This window comes from Nyctereutes procyonoides, unplaced genomic scaffold (genome assembly GCF_905146905.1).
Source record: "Nyctereutes procyonoides isolate TBG_1078 unplaced genomic scaffold, NYPRO_anot_genome, whole genome shotgun sequence".
NCBI lineage: Eukaryota > Metazoa > Chordata > Mammalia > Carnivora > Canidae > Nyctereutes > Nyctereutes procyonoides.
The window spans coordinates 28515700-28537166 of NW_026575122.1; the positions used below are offsets into that span (position 1 = coordinate 28515700).

General features: G+C 38.3%; 1 protein-coding gene and 1 pseudogene across 2 annotated transcripts in view; both read left to right on the top strand.

Moving 5' to 3' along the window:
• NTN4 (netrin 4) overlaps positions 1-21467 on the top strand; it is a 121974-nt gene that overhangs the window by 36703 nt on the left and 63804 nt on the right. For both annotated transcript variants that reach the window (XM_055336500.1, XM_055336501.1), the window contains exon 3: positions 3397-3675. In XM_055336500.1, the coding sequence (XP_055192475.1) occupies positions 3397-3675 (279 nt within the window). The remainder of the gene's footprint in view (positions 1-3396; positions 3676-21467) is intronic.
• Positions 6274-7438, top strand: LOC129516933 (aspartate aminotransferase, mitochondrial-like; annotated as a pseudogene).

Here is a 21467-nt window from a genome sequence, read left to right on the forward strand (position 1 = left end):
GGAGGGCTTCTACACTGTTTCTTACTTCATTTTAGTAGTGGCATGCAGGCTTCTTCTGGAGGTGTTTGAAGAAAAACTGGGTGGGACCCAAAGGGCGACCTGCCAAAAGTTTGAAGCATCTGGATTGGCGCACTCTTTGTTTCCTGACGAAGGGTAGATCCATTTCCCAGAGTATCAGATTAAGGCGTCTCCTTTCTGGAAAAAAGATTTCATGGTTTAAATTCCCGTTCACTTTTGTGTCTGTGGCACTTTGCTGTCTCCTTTCCAGCATGCAGCCTCAGGGGTCATGATGTCCCTTCCCTGCTGATATCCCTGTGCCAACTGTGGTGTCATGCACACTGAGCACAGAGCCGCCATTCAGCTTCCACAGTCTGGGTTCAGGAAGCAAGAGACCTTCTAAGTTCCTACAAACCTTGATGGGTCTTCCTCCAGCCTTGCATGTGCTAAGCAATTCTCATGGGGAAGGGACTATATGAGGGGGTGAGGAGAGGGAACTAGGGTAAATGTCAAGGGTAAATATGTGATAGGAACAGAGAGAGCAAATAGTTGCTACCAATGTTGAGGAAAAGGAAGGGTGGGTTGCAATTTAGAGAAGTATGCTATAGGCTTTTTGGTGGAACACTTAAACTTGGTTATCACTGTGGCTTTTTCCATGCCCTTACATTACTCTGGTTGATAATCCAGGAGGGAGCCACATTATTGGTTTTATTTAGAGTTCTTCACCGATGTATAACAGAGTGCCAGTATTTGGGGTATCATGAAAAATAAGCCCCATTTAAAACTCACAGTGGATTCAGTGTTTTTAACTTGTTTAATGATTCAAATATAAAATTACGCTGGGATATAGGCTTTCATTAAAAGAGATATTACTTCTAGACACTGGGTGTTACATGCCATTGATGAATCACTGAACTCTACCTCTGAAACTAATAATACACTATAGGTTCATTAATTGAGTTTAAGTAAAATAATTTTCTTTTAAAAAATTAAAAAGTGGGACTCCTGGGTGGCTCAGTGGTTGAGTGTCTGCCTTGGGCTCAGGCGTGATCCCGGGGTGGGATATGGGATCAAGTCCCACATCAGGCTCCCTGCAGGGAGCCTGCTTCTCTGTCCACCTGTGTCTCTGCCTCTCTCTGTGTCTCAAAAATAAATAAAAAAGTAAAAAGTGAAAGAGATAATACCTCTATATTGACTTTCAAGTAGGTGACATATTATTTGTTGGAAAATTTTATTCCGTATGTTGTTTTCTCCCACTTTACGTGTGAATAAATCGGGCAGAATATTGTTAAAGCTTTGGGTACAACTTTTTTCAAATTTTGCAAGTTCAAAAATAGCTAGAAATGCAGAAACTGATTAATAATTCAGTTATTTATAACTGTTTTTATAATACAGGTTCCTACCTCTTCCCTCCTAGTGCTATAATTTGAATTCAGTGTCTGAATCCCTTTAAGACCTTGAATGCCAAGAACAATGTTATAATCAATCAATTCCTTTACCAAATGTTATAATCAATCAATTCATGTTATAACCAATTCATTTACCAAAAATTTATTGACTATTGACTGTGTGCCAGGCACTGTCCTGGGATTAGTGATTACCCTTAAGAAGTTTACTTTCTAGACTGCGAAGATGGTAAATCATTAGAGCTACCACTACAGTATGTCAATTGGGAATAAGCACTAAGAACAAAAATGAGGCAAGGCTGTTATAAGGACTTTGTATTTTATTTTGAGAGAAATGGGAGGTATTTGGGTGGGGACAGAGAATCACTCCAGCTGCTGGATGGAGAGTATCCATTGAATTATCACCCCCTCCCCCAAAGTCATATTTCATTTAGGACAGTTCCGCACCTGGAGATGTGATACTGCACACTTGATCCTTGCATTTTCATACTTTCAATACAAAAATCAATTTCTAAAATTAATTTTTCTATCCAAAGTATACCTTAAGGAATTTTTTTCCTGGAAAACTACTATTAGATACATTCTCTCAAAGTGGAAGTTTATTCAAAGCCTACTTTTAAATAATTAATTTATTTTTAAAACACTTGGCTATCAAAATATTTCCAAATAGAGTTTTAAAATATCTTTTAAAAATCAAGAGATACCTTAGAATTTTTCGGGGGAGCTTTGTCTCTCATTATATAAATTAACAAGATTGTTTGAGGTTTTGTTTGGGTTTTTTTTTTAATCTTCATTATATGGTATAACTTAGTGTTGGCCTCCTTATAATACTTGTTTATTTTATGAGATAGCTTGGAATCCCTTTTTTATATTTATTGGTTTCCACTGGCAGTGATTTCCTCTTCCATCAGCCTCTACTCCCTCAAAGTTAACAGATCCATTAGACATGTTTTTGTACCACTCCACTCCTGGGCTCCTTTTATTACTCCCATATCATGTATAGGTACATGGACATGCCCAAAGTCCATCCCTTCTGAATCTTCCTCCCTCTGGTTTCCTCCTCAGAACTAGAGTTTTTAATTGCCTTTCGAGTCTATCTATAATACTCATGTTGAAAAACGGTTTTATTACTTATACTTCACATTTAACCAAAGTACTGTTAACTAACTTGATCAGCCATTTTACTCTCTATATTGGGATTTAAGGGACTTTTAACTAATTTCAGAAATCAAATCCACCCTGGAAGGACTGTATATTTGCTACTAGCGAGAATCTTCCAAAAATGTGTCAGAAGCTTGGAAGCTTTCTCCAGGAAAGGAGAACCAAAGGTATTTGTAGCAACAGAGGCTCCAATTAATAATTGATTAGTCTTCGAAAGGGTCACACCTCATTTGGAAATAGAAGTACCTAGATCTTGGTTTTGCAGTCACTTCCTAATTGGTCCTCCTGCCTCTATTCTTCAGCCTTCATAATCCATTCTTCTCACAGAAGCAAGAGTTATCTTTTTAAAAAATGTAAATAAAAAATGTAAATCAGATAATATCACTTGGCTGCATATGACCTTCCTACTACAGTTAGAATAACTACCATGGCCTTTAAAGGACTCTCTGTCATCTGTCATGTACTGGCTCCATCCTCTTCTCTAAAAACTTCCCTTGTTTCCTGGACTTCAGTCACACTGGCCTTGTTGTTCTTTTAAAAAGCCAGGCTTGATTCAGCGTCAAGGCCTTTAAACTTGCTGTTCCTTCTGCCCAGAATGCTCTTCCCAGTCTTTGCATGGGTGCCTTCATCTCAAGAGTCAGGACTCTGCTGTTTCCTCAGTTTATCCTTCTGCATCGAATAAGCAGCACACCTGTGTGATCAAGGTCTAAAAGCCTCTTACCTTATCACTTGCAGATGACAAAAGATATAAATCAAAGCAAGACTACATAGGGCAAATGACTGGGGGTTTGTATGTAGTCCTATATACTCATGGTATTTTTTTCCTTTATAGGTTATTTTCAGAGCTTTGTCACCACCATACGATGCAGAGAACCCTTACAGTGCCAAGGTGCAGGAGCAGCTGAAAATCACCAACCTCCGTGTACAGCTGTTGAAACGACAGTCTTGTCCGTGTCAGAGAAACGACCTGACCGCAAAGCCCCAACATTTTACACATTATGCAATTTATGATTTCATTGTCAAGGGCAGCTGCTTCTGTAACGGCCATGCTGATCAATGCATACCTGTTGATGGCTTCAGACCTGTCAAGGCCCCAGGAGCATTCCACGTGGTATGTAAAACAATTCCTCACCTATGAGAAACAAACCGTGAGTTACTTTAAGCTTTGGGCATTGGTAATCTAAGTTCCTTTAGGGCTGGTCTATGCTCATATAATGCTTCCTGTTTCTTCCTCTGCAGATTCACTCCTCCGACTCCATCCTCATCCTATACAGTGCCATTTAACTTGTTTTTTAATCTTCAATTTTAGGATTATAAATAGTCAAGCATGATAGACAGATTCCTTGGGACATATCCATGCCAATTTTTAGTACCTTGACCTTCAGATATGAAGTGTAAGGTGAGCAGCAGGAGAGGTTGGCATAATCATATTAGTGGCATTATCACACAGGAGCCAGCTTTTACAGTCAATGGGGACCATTGTTGAGTAGATTTTAAAGTGGAAAAAACAAGAACCTCAGTTTAATGCCTAGTATCTTTTGCTGTCCAGCAAAATAGAAAGATAGTGATTCTTCTCTGTGAGGAGTGGACTGACCCCCTCTTACCCTCAGCCATACTTAAACTCTCTTTCCTCTGGGTTCACACTTCTCCTCATGCTTTCCTCTGAACTTTTACTATTCTGCATCTCCTGAGAGATCACAAACTTCTGAGGACAGGGACTACATAATCTTTGTATCCTCAGGACAGTGTGTTACCTGAGCCAGGACTAGTGTTTGGTAAGGTATTGGACTGAATGATAGCAACAGAGGAATAGAAAAACGTTGAAAAATTACTGTCATTGTCCTCACATCACCTTCTTCCAAAAAAAAAAAAAAAAGAAAGAAAGAAAGAAAGAAAGAAAGAAAGAAAGAAAGAAAAAAAAAAAAAAGGACACAAAGTGACTCAGACAGCAAGTTCCTTATTGGGACGCACCCAGAACGATGGCTAGGGATGAGGCAAAGAGAAGGCAAATAGGAGAGCACTCCAATTTTTAAATGTTATACTTTACTCTGATACTTCTGATCAAAGCAAAAAATAAATAAAAATGTAAAGACTTCCAAGTATCCTTGCTTCATTTTCTAGCGAGTAGACTATTACATTTGTCTTTTCTCCCAGCCCTAATAGAGGATAGGGCCATAAGGGACTGTGAACCAGTTAGCTAACAGGACAGTTTGTATTTACGGGGCTAAGTCTCTGGGGTGCAGGACAGCTTTGGGGTAACTAAAATGACTAGGGCAGTGGCCAGTGTTTCAAAAACAGAAAAACAATGCTATTGCTCTAGAAGCAAAGCTAAGGCTCCAAAGTTAGAGAAAATGCAGCACTCACCCAACAAACACAGACTAGTTTGCAGACACTAATGCATCTTTGAGCTAACATTGCTACAAATAAGGATGGAATAATTTGTAATACCTAAGTTAATGGGATTCGGTTAATACTCAAATAGAAAATAATGCATTCATTCTAGAGATGGGTCTATCTACAAGATTGTAAATTAGAAAGTTTGTGTGAGGTAGAATGCCAATATTTCAGTGAACAGGAGAGTGAAAGGAGGCACGCAGGCTGCAATGGACTGACTGTGTCCCTCCAAAATTCGTATGTTGAAAACCTAATCCCAATGTGATGGGGTGTGGAGGTGGGGCCATTGGGAGGTAATTAGGTCATGAGAGTAGAACCCTCATGAATGGGATTAGTGGCCTTCAGAGACCAGAGAGCTAGCTAGCTCTCTTTCTGCTGCGTGAGGATACAATGAGCAGGCTGCAGTCTGTGACCCAGAAGAGGGTCTTTGCAAGAACCCAACCCTGCTGGCACCCTGACCTTAGACTTCCAGTCTCCAGAACTGTGAGAAATAAATTTCTTCTGTTCATGAGCCACAGGATGTTCAGGGTATAAAACCTGGAAAAGTGCAAGCTGAAGACCAACTGCTCTGGCCACATGGGCCACCTGAACACTGTGGCTGTCTCTCCAGATGATTTCCTCTGTGCTTCTGGAGGCAAGAGTGGCCAGGCCATGCTGTGGGACCTCAACCAAGGCAAGTACCTTCATACACCTGTACATCCAACATACCCAATGTTGGGGACATTATCAATGCTCTGGGATTTGGCCCCCACCACCACCGGCTCTGTGCTGCCATGGGTCACAGCATCAAGATCTGGGACCTGAAGAGCAAGATCATTGTAGATGAACTGAAACAAGAAGTTATCAGGAGCAGCAGCAAGTCAGAGCTGCCCCAGTGCACCCCTCTGGCCTAGTCTGCTAATGACCAGGCTGTTTGCTGACTACACAGACAACCTGGTATAGATGTGGCAGGTGACCATCAGCATCCCCTAGAAATATATGCCAGAGCTTTAGAAATTAAAAAATGGCTTTCTGACTTAAAAAATTTCTTTATTAAAAAATTCCATAAGGGATAAATATACAGAGTTGCCAGAAACTTTTGCAAAAGTCTTAAGATATAACTATTCTATACAGTCTTCTGCGAGCAAGAAAACCGTCAGCCTGACCTCGTTGTGGGCACCTGTAGCCCTCTACTCCATTCTGGCACTACAGACTGAACCTCTTCTTCCACCTTGGGATTGTGGCACTCCAGCAGGGTCCTATCCAAAATCACCATCACCTTCCGCCCCAACCTCACCACTTGGCCTCTGCAAGAGTCAGCCCCTGATGAGCCCACATGGGGATGCGGCCCCCAGATCCCATTCTGGGAGTCACAAAAGCCTATGAGACATCAGCAGTAAAAAAAGAAGACTCTGGTAGAGGGTGCCTACCAGTATAATGGGAAGCCTTACATCCTTCTCGTGTCTGAAAGGCAGAAACCCAGATTGCTGCAAAAAATTTGGATAAAGAATATCTGCCCATTGCAGGACTGGCTGAATTTTGCAAGGCATCTATAGAACTAACCCTATTCTCACAAATAGCAAATAGCAAATTGTTGAAAATTGGCCAGTACGTCACTGTGCAGACCATTTCTGGAACTGAGGCCTTAGAGATCAGAGCTAGTTTTCTGTAAAGATTTTTAAATTTCAGCCAAGATGTTTTTCCGTTCAAACCATCAGACACATTGGCATGCAGCTACAAGGTTATAAATACTATGACCCCAAGACTTGGGCCTTTGACTTCATAGGCATTAGCAAGGATATTTCAAAAATGCCAGAGTAAAGTGTTATTTTGCACACGTCTGCCCACAATCCCATGGGAGTGGACCCTCATCCTGAGTAATAGAAGCAAACAGCAAGAGCAATGAAAAAAAGAATCTCTCTATATTCTTTGACATGGCCTACCAAAGCTTTGCCAGTAGTGATGGTAACAAAGATGCCTGGGCTGTGCACCACTTCACTGAAGAGGGCATTAATGTTTGTCTCTGCCAATCCTATACCAAGAACATGGGCTTCTATGGTAAGCAAATGGGAGATTTCACTGTGGTCTGCAAAGATGCGGATGAAGCCAGAGGGGTGGAGTCACAATTGAAGACCTTGATCCATCCTGTGTATTCCAGCCCCCCTCTCAGTGGAGCTCAGGTTGCCTTGACCATTCTGACCAGCCTGGATTTTCAAAAACAATGGTTGCAGGAAGTGCAAGTCATGGCCAACTGCATCATTAGCATGCGGAATCAGCTGGTCTCCAACCTCAAAAAGAAAGACTTCTCCCACAATGGGCAGCACATCCCTGACCAGATTGGCATATTTTGTTTCACAGAGCTAAAGTCTGAACAGGTGGAGAAGCTGACCAAGAAGTTCTCCATCTACATGACAGAGGTCAGCTACATCTCTATGGCAAGAGTCATCTTAGACAACTGGGCTGGCTATCTTGCTCATGACATTTACTAGATCACCAAGTGATTTCCCTGACGAGAGGGAACAGAAGCAACTGTCTTGTCTTCAGCCTCTGAACTTGTGAGATTCACCGGATGAGGGAGGGTGGAGGTGATGAGTGGATCATTTCTTTCAACCACAGTGATTAAATACGTTTCTCAGAAAAGAACATGTAATTAAATGGGACAGAGGAATCTGTAGCTGGTGTCTGAAACTATGTGGCTTGAAACCAAACTCTCCCCATCTTTTTATACATAACTTTTCTGAAATAGTCACCATCTACAAGGAAGTCACCTCCTTATAAAACCCTTTAATCATGCCATTGCAGTACTGCAGAAGTTTTATGAAGCACCTTATGATGTTGACAGTTCCTCTGTGGACCCAGCGTGAGACATAGCCCTTGTGAGAGGCTTTGTGAGAGACCTAGTCCTAACATTAATGGCCAGCCTGTTTGTTTTCCCGTGATTGAGCAATCTTATCAACAGACCATATTAACTGAAATCCAGGGTGTTTTATGAAAACCAGGGTCTGCTGCCACTGCATCAAGGAAAATAAAAGATGCTGTTTCCTGTCTTGTTCAAGAAGAAAAGAAAGAAGTTTCTCTTTTATAATGCCTCCAGGCATTTTAATGCTCCTCTCTTTTCCCTTATCCTTGCTGCTCTTTTCCTAAGACATGAAGATCTATGGCTAGCTTCAATTTTCAACTTGTACTACTGCTTGATTGGCCATTTACCCCATCTCCTCGGGATTTATTTATCTGAAGAATGAAGGACATAATTTGCTATTCATCCCATAACCTCATCTTTCTCAGCAAAGAATAGTGAGAGTAGGCAACTACACCTTATTTCAGCATCTTTTTGGGGGATAATTTAAATATCTCCTGCTGGGTTGTTGCCTCTGCCCAGTGGGACCTCATCCTTCCATTCAGTGTGGTTGGGCAATCTCTCATCTCACATCATGAGTCGGGTAATGCAGGGTTATACCAGGAAAGAGGATATTCTTGACCTCGGTCTTAACCTTTGTGTGTTGCCAGCTGGGCTCAGGCTTCATCTTCTGGAAAGATAACAACCATCTGCTCTAGTCATGTAGATTTATTGCAGCCTGGGTTCTCTGTTATAATAAAGTTACTGTTGGACCTCACTCCCTGCCCCCCAAAAGAAAACTGTTAGCTTATAGAAAGGAGCTGGTTAACCAAGTAAAGGGTATTATTTAGTAAGTGTTTTTTCATTTTTTAAAAACTTTGTTGGGCAGCCTGGGTGGCTCAGTGGTTTAGTGCCACCTTCAGCCTAGGGCCTGATCCTGGAGACCTGGGATCGAGTCCCACATCAGGCTCCCTGCATGGAGCCTGCTTCTTCCTCTGCCTGTGTCTCTGCCTCTCTCTCTTTGTGTGTGTCTCTCATGAATAAATTCTCATATGTGTGTGTCTCTCATCCAATTCTCATATGGATTTCAGCAGCAGTGGTGATAGCCCCTAGTATTATAACTACAGCATGTGCCAAAACTAGGCAAGACTAAGTCAAACTTAGAGCCATGGCAGGGTAAGGGATAAGAAACAGGCTAAGTGGTTAAGGGTATTTTGGCTTCCAGGGATCCAGTCCAATGAATATTCTTGTCGTCTTTACTCTCTTAAAATATTTTTTGTTTTTTAAGCCATAAGTAATTGGACCAGCAGAGGTTTATGGTTGGAAACGGGAATAGTTCTAGGTTCAGATTTTTCCATCCCTAAGCTTAAGTGTTTTACTTTTATGTGTTTTTTTTTTCTGGATTATAAAGAGCTGATATTAAATTCAGGCATGGTTGCCTTTTATAAATGTGATATTCCTATTCCCACACTTGCTCAGGTGAGCAAACTGCACATTAAGAGCATAGTCTTTTGGCTAATTACTAACATGGCCACATGGTCAATTGTCCTGCTACATTTGTACGAACACTATTCATTTTACATATGCTGCTATAAATTACGGGATTTATAAACTGTGCCCGCACAATGGAAGGTTGCCTCTTGAGAAACTTGTGATAGGCATGTGTATATAAATCTAACTACCTTTAGCACAGCTTTTATTTATGGGAGTCATTCTCAGTGTGGTCCTGAACCAGCAGCACCAGCATTACCTGGGAACTTGTTAGAATTACTTCTCAGGCCCTACCCCAGACCTGCTGAATCAGAACCTCTAGAGATGGGGCCCAGGTGATTTCAGTGCTTGCTAAAGTTTGAGCACTGCTGCTTTATAGACTATGCCAATTCATCTACAGCTAATATTGTTGTCAGGATGAGTGATTAATTAACGAAGTCTGATTCTGTGGGCTAGAATTTTTAATGGCTGATAATAGATAATTAATGGAAATGACACACTGTTTCTCAGGCTATCTAAGATTTTAGGGTCAATTCTTTCCACGGGAGAGGGGAGCAGAAAAAGGCACAAAGTGGGGGTACAAGCTAGCAGCTTAAATTACCTTGAAACACTCCTCCTGTGTCTTCTCCATGCTTCCTTCTTCATGCTTCCCCCTCTTTCCAGGACCTTCCGTTTATTCTTTACCATTTCCATTTTCCCTCATCTGTTCATTTTAGTGGAAGGCAGAACAGTGCAGTGATTAAGACCCTAGCTTTGGAATCAGATCTGGATTTGATTCACTACGGCATTTGCTAAGCTACTCAGTCTCACTGAACCTCAGTTTCCCAAGAAAATAAGATTTACTTGATATAGTTACTGTGAGGATTTGAGTTATGATAGCCAGTGCCTGGCATATAGTAGCCACTATTGACGTTACTGTTACTATATTACATGACCTCAGCCACTTCTACTACTTCTCCCACATACACTTCTTCCCCAATAACAACAAAAATAAATTATAGCTGATGTGCTGTTTGACATGTTTACAAGGATAGGGGTTTTGTGACAAGGAAAACTGTACTTTGACTCCAGCCTACTGGGATCCCAGACATTATGTGAAAAGGACATCTTAAGCTTTTTCTCTGCAGCTGGAGAGGACTATGCAGTTCTCCTTTTTCCTAGCAGCTGGTGATTTTACAGCTGTTGGATGATGGATGGTAATGAGAAGGCACATGGAACATTTCATTGTTTTACTAACATATCACCCATTGGATAACACGGAAGCCTTAGGATACCATGAAGAATTGTTTAGATGAAAAAAAAAAAGAATTGTCTAGATGCCTTGTGCTAGGGTATTATACTATATGTTGGCAAATCAAACTCCAATTTAAAAAAATATACAAAAATAAATAAATAGATAAAAAAGATGCTTTGTACTATACTTGTTAAGGTGGATTTTTCTTTTTCTAATCAGAAACTCATTATATAAAAGAGGATCAATATTTTAACAGGAGTATTCTAAATCTAATAGTAAAACATTGAAACCATATGTAGAGCCAGAAAATGGGATTTGTGGAAAATGTTACTTAGCTAACTAGCTGTGTAAGGCAAGTTTTAGAATTATTCATATAGTTTCATTACAAAAGATTTTCTCATCTGAATCTGAATACATTTAATCATACATTTATGTTTGCATATATCATATATCAAGTTTTATATGGTCAGAATAGATTTAAGACCACATTTTTCATCTTCTTTAAAATTTTTTTTTTCATGGCCAAAAGGTCTAATTAGAAAGCTCTTGACTCTTCAGGATATTAAGGAAAAGAACAAGGGCTTAAAGACAATTAATAAGGGCAGAAGAAATCCCAATCATTTGTCACATTAGGCTCTGGAGGGAAGAGTAATCCTGTCACCAAAATGGTGCACAGTGTTGTCTTCCAAATATTAATAAACTGTTAAGCCAACCAATTTGATACAGTTAGTGTGAGATTATCCTTAATCCATTTCAAGGGCTTGACTTTTCTAATTTCATTTTCCTGTGTGTTACTATGTTATAGCTTTGCCATTAGTCCCTTGGCAATGAGTAACCACAGATGCCATTGAAGGTGTACAAAATGTTGATTATACTTCATTTAAATACCTTGTGTTTTCTAGAAGGGCAAGCCAGTAAAATATGTTCATGGCTGGAAATTGTTAGTGTTTTGACTATAAAACTTCCCAATGAATCTAGCCTTATTTTCTCTTGAGACAATAAGATATACCTTCTCTTACTGGCAAAAGTTGCCTGAGATTATTCTTTTCTATTTGATGACCAGGAAACCAGAAGACTTCAGAATTGGATGCATTACAAAACAATTTTTCATTAATAAAAGAATTACATACGGGGTTTCTTTCAGAGGTTCCCCTAGAGCATTTAAATGTTTATTTGTAGACCTTTGACTATTTCACAGAAAGGTTAAATGAAACAACTGAAAGCTAAATTGTTGGTGTCAGAGCTGACATTTCTGAAAGTGAAATATTAGCCAGTAGAAAAGTAAAGTTGGTTCTCCAAAATATCATATATGTTCATTCAACTTTTCATGAACATGCTTTGCAGAAAGTGAAACATCTATATTTAGGTCAAAATTAGAGCAATGACAAGATACAAAAATAAGTCTCTTTAACAAGGTTGAGCTGCTAGCATAAATTTGGAAAGAAATTTACTCTTCAGATATTCAAGGCATATTCTACTTTGAAAATTTTTCTTATGAATATTGCCCTTTCAGTGTAGCATTTTTGTATCCATCCCACAGATAGCAGGGAGATCTCTGGGTCTGCAAGGCCTAGTCTTGCAGTTTCACTGCTAATATAATGGCGGGGAGGTGCGGGGGGAGAGATACATGGAAAGAGAAAAGCTGAGGTTACAGATAGATATCTCACTTCTGGTTCACAACCCCAGGACTCCTATCTCTGTGGTATTTCATTTGTGTCTTGCCAATTTTGTAAGAGCTGGAAATGTACTTCAATTTGTCCTAAAACAATTACATTCAGGAGAAGATAAAATGTAATTTAAGTCCTTATTCATTCTTACAAGAATTTTTAGTCACCAGACACATAAGGTTAAAATATACACATACACACACACACACACATAATATCACAATCATTCCATAATAGAGAGATAATTCACAGCTATTTCAAATCGGAAAACTAGGTCTGTTAATTTTGACACTCGAAACCTTAACACTATAATTGAAATTACAGTTGTATTATGTCTTAGCAATGCAAATATCTTAGTGGAATAAAATAGTACATGTGTGGGGAGATGGAAAGACTATATTGTATTTATTAGCTCATAATAAGATTTTTTTTTAGCCATATGAAATTCTGATGTCTTTTAGCTCTGTTCTTTAGCTCTAGACAGAAATAAAAAACAGAGAAAATTATCGTTTCAAAAACTAAAATGTATATTTAGCCTTAAAAGAGCTCGCAAATTAGAAATGGAAAAATGATTACATTTGTTCCACTATTAAATGTCTTATATATAATATGAACAACTGTGAAGTTTATAAGAGTAAACACTGATCAGGTGTCCTTTGCCTTTTAGTTTTGGATCTCTGAGGGTACCACTAACAGGCATGCAATTTAGCTAGCTCAGTCAGCTCTCAGAATTCCTGAAGGGCAGAGGTTTCTTTGTTTCCCAGATAAGGCACTGGTAGGCATTAAAATTAAAGAGAAAGTGGAATCCTAGTATTTCCATAGTTTAGAATGCTGAGAAGAGGCTAAAGATTGTAGTTGTTTGTAGCATATACATCTTACAATTTTTCTTTGAAATTTAATTCAATTCTCATGTGTAAAGAAAAGGGAACTTAACTCCGGGATTACACAGGAGTAGTAGAGCAGTGAAGAGACTTGTGTTCCAAACTGTGCCACCTAATCTTGCTAACATAAAGGCAAGGGATTATAAACTATTTTATCAAACAATTAGGTCATTAGTGACCTTGAAAACAGAACTCCAGTCATTCTTCAGGCCTCCCACAGTCCCCTGTATGGTTCGTGATTAAAACACTTACCTTACCATATTGTAATTATTTTCTTACATATCCAACTTTCCTTATCTGCTAAACTACTTGTTTCTTTCATGGCCAATACTGGAACATTCACAGTGTCTAACATAATAAGTTCAAAAAGTTTTGGGTCGATAGATGAACTAAATCGATGGCATTTTAAAAGAGATTAATGTCAGTAATATTAATAATAATGACTGTTCTTGATTGTGTCACTTTTCAACACACATTCTTTCTTTTAATCCTCAAACAAACCATGGAGCTGTTATTATTACCTTATGGTATAGGTAGGACATTGTGTCTTGTTACTAAGGAACTTCCCCAAGATTATTGAGAGAAGGGATCTAATTCCAAAATTTATTCTCTTTATATCACATTTACCCCATAATGCTAAGGAAAAATCTCAGAACTCTTCAGTAGAGTTTCATCTATATTAAACTGCTTATTTTTTTCACTGTGATGATTATTGTGGTCTTTTTAAAGCAATAAGATAAAGACTTTTTTAGCATCATCTTGAGGAAAGGAAATCCTTTCAAACAAGCTCTGTAAGTAAATATAATTATACAAATACTATGAGTGTCAGGTGGATTACTGCACCTTTGATCCACGGTCACATTTCTTCAGAGAATAAATTATCTTCAGTATTTCTCTTGAATTATTTATTTCTTAAAATTGAGGCAAAGGAGAAAACATAACACATAGTGAGATCATTTCTGATATTGCCATTGTTTTTCTTAAAATTTTTTCAGAATATGGATGACATAAAATGTTTTGGGGGACTGTTTTTTATTGAAGTTCATTTACCAACGTTTAGTATAACACCCAGTGCACATCCCATCATATACGCTCCTCAGTGTTCATCACTTAGTCACCCCATCCCCCCACCCGTCTCCCCTTCCACTACCCCTTGTTTCCCAGAGTTAGGAGTCTTTCATGTTTTGTCACGCTCCCTAATTTCTGTGGGACTTTTTTAATGTGATTTTCTTGGTGGCACAGAAAAAAATTATAATAGAAATTCATATCTCTATCTATAATGAATTTTATTCTTTTAAAAATTTTTTGGGGGGTTATATTGAATTTTAGTTTTAAAATTCCATTCTAACCTTAATTTACTTCTTTTTTCTTAATATAAAAATCTTTAATTATTAATTTTTAATTTTTCAATCATAAAACATTGGTTAAAATTAATACAGCAACCAAAATATTTACAAAGTGACTAATATGTCACTAAGTTAACCTGCTACATTTTGTTGCTAAAGAAACTGATGTCATGAGAGACCTGTGAATCTGTCCACTGTTCCTCTGGTTCTTTAGATTACATTGGGATTGAGATGACTTTGCCAGGAAATTAAACTGTTATCATTCAATACATTGGAAGCAAGATCCTACTCTCTGTGTGTTAGATATTAGATAATTATAATGTTTAAAATGTTTATATCAGTCTAACACAGTAATACCTGCTTGAATGGAATGCTCAGAGACCAAAGAGTTTCTGCAGCATGAAAGTGTCTTATAACAGTTTTTAAATAAGATTTCAACATCTTGTATAGCCATTTTTGCATAAATTGTAGGACATGAAGAACAGAATAATAAAAGTTATAGATATTAAGAGATGAGGTACCTTAATATGTCAACTACCCCTCAGCTTAATTTATTATACTAGATTTTCAAAAAGATTGCTTTTCAAATTCTCCAACACCTTTATATTATGAAAGTTTTTGCTTTTTAGTCAAAATAAACCCTTAAAATATTTTTGTCTGGACATTGTTAACCCAGCTGTGACTGATGCACTATTTTTTCAAACTATTAAAATGAACAGTTATACTTCCCTAGGAAGGAAACAGAAGAGTAGTATATTCTTGGCTATAAAATTTTATTCCAGTAAAAAAAAAAATAGACGACTGCATATCTTAAGATTGAGGATTGGATTAACAGAAAATCAACCAATGTAAGACACCATAACAATAGAAGATAAAAACCGCATGCTCATCTCAATGGATGTTGACAAAATCCAACATCCTTTCCTGACTAAAAAGTAAAAAATTCAACAAAGTATATATAGAAGGGAACTTACTCAACATTATGAAGGGCATCTATGAAAATTCCAGTTAATATCATACTTAATGGTGAAAAACTGAATGCTTTTCCCCCAAAGATCAAAAATAAAGCAAAGATGTCTGCTCTCACAACTTCTATTTATTATTGTACTGGAGGCAATAAAAAGAAATAAAAGGCATCCAGATCTGAAGGAAGAAGTAAAACTATCTCTGTACACAGATGACATGATTTTATATGTAGAAACTCCTAAGAATACATACACACACACACACACACAACAACAGCAACAGCCAAAACAACTCTTAGGGCTCATAAACAAGTTTAGCAAAGTTGCAGGATATAAGATTAATAATATGTAAAAACTATTATATTTCTATACACTACCAATGAACAGTCCAAAAATAAAATCAAGAAAATAATTCCATTTATAATAGCATCAAAAAAAGAATAAAATACTTCAGAATAAATTTAACCTAAGTACAAGATTTGTATACTGAAAACTCTAAAGCATTCTTGAAAGAAATTAAAGATCTAAATAAAGGAAAAACATCCTGTTTCCATGGATTGGAAGGTTTAATTTTGCTAAGATGGAAATAGTCCCCAAATTGATATGGATTCAGTGAAATCCCTATCAAAATTCCAACTGCCTTTTTTGCAGAAATGGACAATCCGAATTTATATGAAAGGGCAAGGACCACGAACAGCCAAAATAATTTTGAAGAACAATGAAATTGGAGGGCTCACACTTTCCAATTTCAAAACTTACTACAAAGCTACAATAATAGCAAAACAGTATGCTACTGGCATAAGGATAGACATATAGATTAACAAGATAGAGAGTCCAGAAATAAATCTAGGTATCTATGGTCAGCTGGTTTTCTCTAACAAAGATGTCCAGATTATTCAGTGGAAAAAGAAGACTCTTTTCAATAAATGGCACTGGGACAACTGGATAACCACATGCAAAATAATGAATTTGGAGCCTTTTCTTATACCATATACAAAAATTTACCCACAATGTTTCAAAGACTTAACTGTAGACTGATAATTATAAAACTCTTAGAAGGAAACAGACATAAGTCTCTGTGACCTTGCATTAGGAAATGGTTTCTTAGGTTTGACACCAAAAGCACAAAACAACAAAAGAAAAAATAAATTGGACTTCATCAAAAGTAATAATCTTTGTGCATCAAAAGATACTATTGGGGTACCTGGCTGGCTCAGTCAGTGGAACATGTGACTCTTGATCTCAGGGTTGTAAGTTTGAGCCCCATGTTGGGTGTGAAGATTACTTAAAAATAAAATCTTAAAAAAAAAAAAGATACTATCCCAAAAGTGAAAAGAAAAGAGGAGAAGACACTGGTCAATGAGGAGGACCCTAGGCTTGCCTTGTCCCATAAATACAATTAGATAAGTATCAAATCATCCTAAATACCCCAGAAACTGACCTGAAGATGTAGAATAAACTCTACAACTAAAAGTAGAGAAGAGGCCACATCAAAGAAGGTAGGAAGTGTGGAGACTAGGTTTGAGAGAGAAACAGATCTCATGGCCAGTACAGTGGGGAGGGAGGTTTGGGTGTAGAGAAGGGCAAGAAACATACTAGCACACCGGGGGAGTGCACAAGGAAGGGAACCCTCAGAGCAATTGGCTTGGAAAGAGAGAGGGACTGAATTTCATGAGTTCTTGCAACCAGTGGGGCTTCAAGCCTGGACAGCTGGCTTGGTTCAGGGAGAGCCTCTCAGGCATTGAGACTGCTTTTGGAGAGAAGGCAGGTCAAATAGCCTTGAACATACAGAGTGGAAGCATCAATCTAAAGAGCTCCTGGGCACACATTGGGGAGGTTATTTATTTATCCCCGAGCATGTCCCAGAGAGGCAGTGTTCACAGAGAGACCCCTCTGGGAAAAAAAGGAACTGTCAGGTGCCATCCACCCCCACCCCCACCATAAGTACAGGGCCATCTGTGGAAATCAGTGCAGCATGAACACTCACTACTTAACTTGCTTACACCCAGCCCTGCCTCTCCCCCAGCCCCCATTCCCCATTCTCTGGTGGAACTACCTTTCTCAGTCACACTTGCCTCAGGACCAGCATGGCAGGCCTTCTCCCTGAGAAAACCAGCACAGACTCCTGCTCATGAGATCTGGCAATTTTGCAGGGCCTTGGTTCCCATAGCAGTGGTGACAGATCTCATTTCACAAACTGATCAGAACACACCTAGTTAAAATGTGCCACATTCAGGCCAGGGACCAAACACTGGCCACAACAGACAAAGAGAGCCTCAGCAGACAACTAGTGTGAAGGATAAAATGGCCAGGACACAACAGCAGAACATATACAGCACATATTGGAGACATGCCCTAAAGTGCCAGTTCCCCAGTGGTGGGGAACAGGGCAAACTACATGGCATGGCACTATAGGACCTCTTCTTCATAAGGCCATTACCCTTAAGAACAGCTAACTTTTCTAACAGAGAAGCAGGCATAGAGACTCTAACAAAGTGGGAAGACAGAGGAATTTGTCCCAAATGAAAGAATAGGACAAGGTCATGGCCAGAGATCTAGGTGAAACAGATATAAGTAACATGCCTCATACAGAATTTATTTTTTTAAAGATTTTATTTATCTGAGAGAGAGAGAGGGAGAGTACACGCGGGTGTGGTAGGCAGAAGGAGAGGGAGAAGCAAACTCCCTGCTGGGCAGGGACCACCCCCTACATGAGGATCGATCTCAGGACCCTGGGATCATGACCCAAACTGAAGGCAGATGCTTAACCAACTAAGCCACCCAGGCGCCCCCAGAATTTAAAGTAATGATCATAAAGATACTTGCTGAACTTGAGAAAGGAGTGGAAGGCATCAGTGAGACCCTTAACACAGAGATAAGGAATAACATAGCAGAGATAAAGGGCTCAATAAACAAAATCAGAAACACACTTGATAGAATGAACAGCAGGCTGGAAGAATCAGAGGAAGGAATTAATGACCTAGAAGACAGAGTAATGGAAAGTAATCAAGCTGAACAAAAGAGAGCAAAAAGAATTATGCAAAATGAGAATAGACTTAGAGAACTCAGTGACTCTATCAAATGTAATAACATTCATATTATAGGAGTCCCAGAAGAAGAAGAGAGAAAAGAGGTTAGAAAACTTATTTGATGAAATAATAGCTGAAAACTTCCCTAATCTGGGGAAGGACACAGATATCCAGATCCAGGAGGCACAGAGAACCCCCAGCAAAATCAACAAAAGCGGGCCAACACCAAGACATATAGTAATTAAAATGGCAAAGTATAGTGATAAAGAAAAAAAATCTTAAAAGGAGCAAAACAGGGACCCCTGGGTGGCTCAGTGGTTGAGCGTCTGCCTTTGGCTCAGGGCATGATCCCAGGTCTGGGGATCGAGTCCCACATCGGGGTCCCTGTGAGGAGCCTGCTTCTCTCTCAGCCTGTGTCTCTGCCTCTCTCTCTCTCTCATGAATAATTAAATAAATCTTAAAATAAAATAAAAGGATCAAAAGACTAAATGCTGTAATCAAAAGATAGGGTGGCAGAATGGATTAAAAAATAAGACCCATCTATTTACTGTCTACAAGAGAGTCATTTTATTATTATTTTATTTTATTTTATTTTAATGTATTTATGATAGTCACAGAGAGAGAAGGAGAGAGAGGCAGAGACACAGGCAGAGGGAGAAGCAGGCTCCATGCACCGGGAGCCCGATGCGGGACTCCATCCCGGATCTCCAGGATCGCGCCCTGGGCCAAAGGCAGGCGCCAAACCGCTGCGCCACCCAGGGATCCCCAAGAGAGTCATTTTAGACTTAAAGGACAGCTGCAGATCGAAACTGAGGGGATAGAGAAGCATTTATCATGCAAACAGGATGTCAAAAGAAAGTAGGAGTAGCAATACTTATATCAGACAGAATAGACTTTAAAACAAAGACTGTAATAAGGAAGGACGTTATATAATCATAAAGGGGATAATACAACAAGAAGATATAATAATTGTAAGTATTTACCCACCCATAATGGGAGCATTCAAATACACAAAACAATTAATAACAAACATAAAAGAACTAATCAATAATAATACAATAATAGTAGGGGACTTTAACACTCCACTTACATTGATGGACAAACCATCTAAACAGAAGACCAGGGGCACCTGGGTGGGTTATCCGTTAAGCGACTGCCTTCGGCTCAGGTCATGATCTTAGAATCCTGGGATCAAGCACCACATCAGGTTCCCAGCTCAGTGGGAAGTCTGCCTCTCCCTTTGCTCCTTACCCTGCTCATGCTCTCTCTCTCTCTCTCTCTCTCTCTCTCTCTCTCTCTCAAATAAATAAGTAAAAGTCTTTAAAAATAAATTAAAAAACAGAAAACAAGGAAACAGTGGCTTTCAATGACACACTGGATCAGTTGGATTTAACAGATACATTCAGAACACTCCATCCTAAAACAGCAGAAGACAAATTATTTTCAAGTACACGTGGAAAATTCTCCAGAGTAGATAACATATTAGTTTACAAAACAAGCCTCAACTAATTTGAGAACATCAAAGTCATAATATGCACCTTTTTTGACCACAATGCTATAACATTAGAAGTCAGTCATAAGAAAAAAAGCTGGAAAACCCACAAATACATGGAGGTTAAATAACATGCTGCTAAACAATGAATGGGCCAACCAGGAAATAGAAGAAGAAAAAAAAGTACATGGAACCAGATGAAAATGAAAATACAATGATTTAAACTTTTAGGATACACCAAAAGTGGTTCTAAGAGGAAAGTTTATAGTAATACAGGCCTACTCAAGAAGCAAGAAAAATCTCAAATAAGCAACCTAACTTTATACTTAAGGGAACTAGAAAAAGAACAACAAACAAAACCTAAAACTAGGAGAAGGAAGAAATAATTACCATTAGAGCAGAAATAAATGATATAGAAACTAGAAAAACAATAGATCAGATCAATAAAACCAGGAGCTGTTTCTTTAAAAAAAATTTTGAAAAAATTGATAAACCTGTAGCCAGACCTATCAAGAAAAAAGAGAAAGGACCCAAATAAATAAAATTACAAATGAGAGAGAAGAAATAACAACTAAACAATGCATAAATACTAACAATTATAAGAGAATGTCTAAAAAACTATATGCCAAAAAATTGGACAATCTAGAAGAAATGGATAAATTTGTAGAAACCTATAACCTACTAAAACTGAAACAGAAGAAGAAACAGAAAATTTGAACAGACTGATTATTAGCAAAGAAATTAATCAGTAATCAAAAAGCTCTCCAAAACAAAAATCCAGGACCAGATGGCTTCATAAGCAAACTCCACCAAACATTTAAAGAAGAGCTAATACCCTATTCTTCTCAAACTCTTCCCAAAAAATAGAAAAAGAAGGAAAACTCTCAAATTCATTCTATGAGACCAGCATTATTACCCTAATACCAAAACCAGATAAAGATACCACACAAAAAAGAGAACCACAGGCCAATATCCCTGAAACATAGATGCAAAAATTCTCAACAAAATACTAGCAAACTGAATCCAAAAATACATTTTAAAAAATCATTCACCATGATCAAATGGGATTTATTCCTGGGTAGCAAGAGTGGTTCAGTATTCACAAACCAATCAACATGATATATCACATCAATAAGAGAAAAGGTAAGGACTATATGATCATTTCAATAGATGCAGAAAAAGCATTTGACAAAGTACAACATCATTCATGATAAAAACCCTCAACAAAGTAGATTTAAAGGGAACATACCTCAACATAATAAAGGCTATATATGAAAAACCCACAGCTAATATCATCCTTAATGGGGAAAAACTGTGAGCTTTTCCCCTAAGGTCAGGAACAAGACAAGGATGTCCACTCTTAACACTTTTATTCAACATAGTACTGGAAGTCCTAACCACAACAATCAGACAACAAAAAGAAATAAAAGACATCCAAATCAGCAAGGAAAAAGTAAAACTTTCACTATTTGCAGGTGACATGATACTCTATATAGGAAATCCAAAGAGGACTCCACCAAAAAACTGCTAGAGCCAATAAACCAATTCAGTAAAGTTGCAGGATACAAAATCAATGTACAGAAATCTGT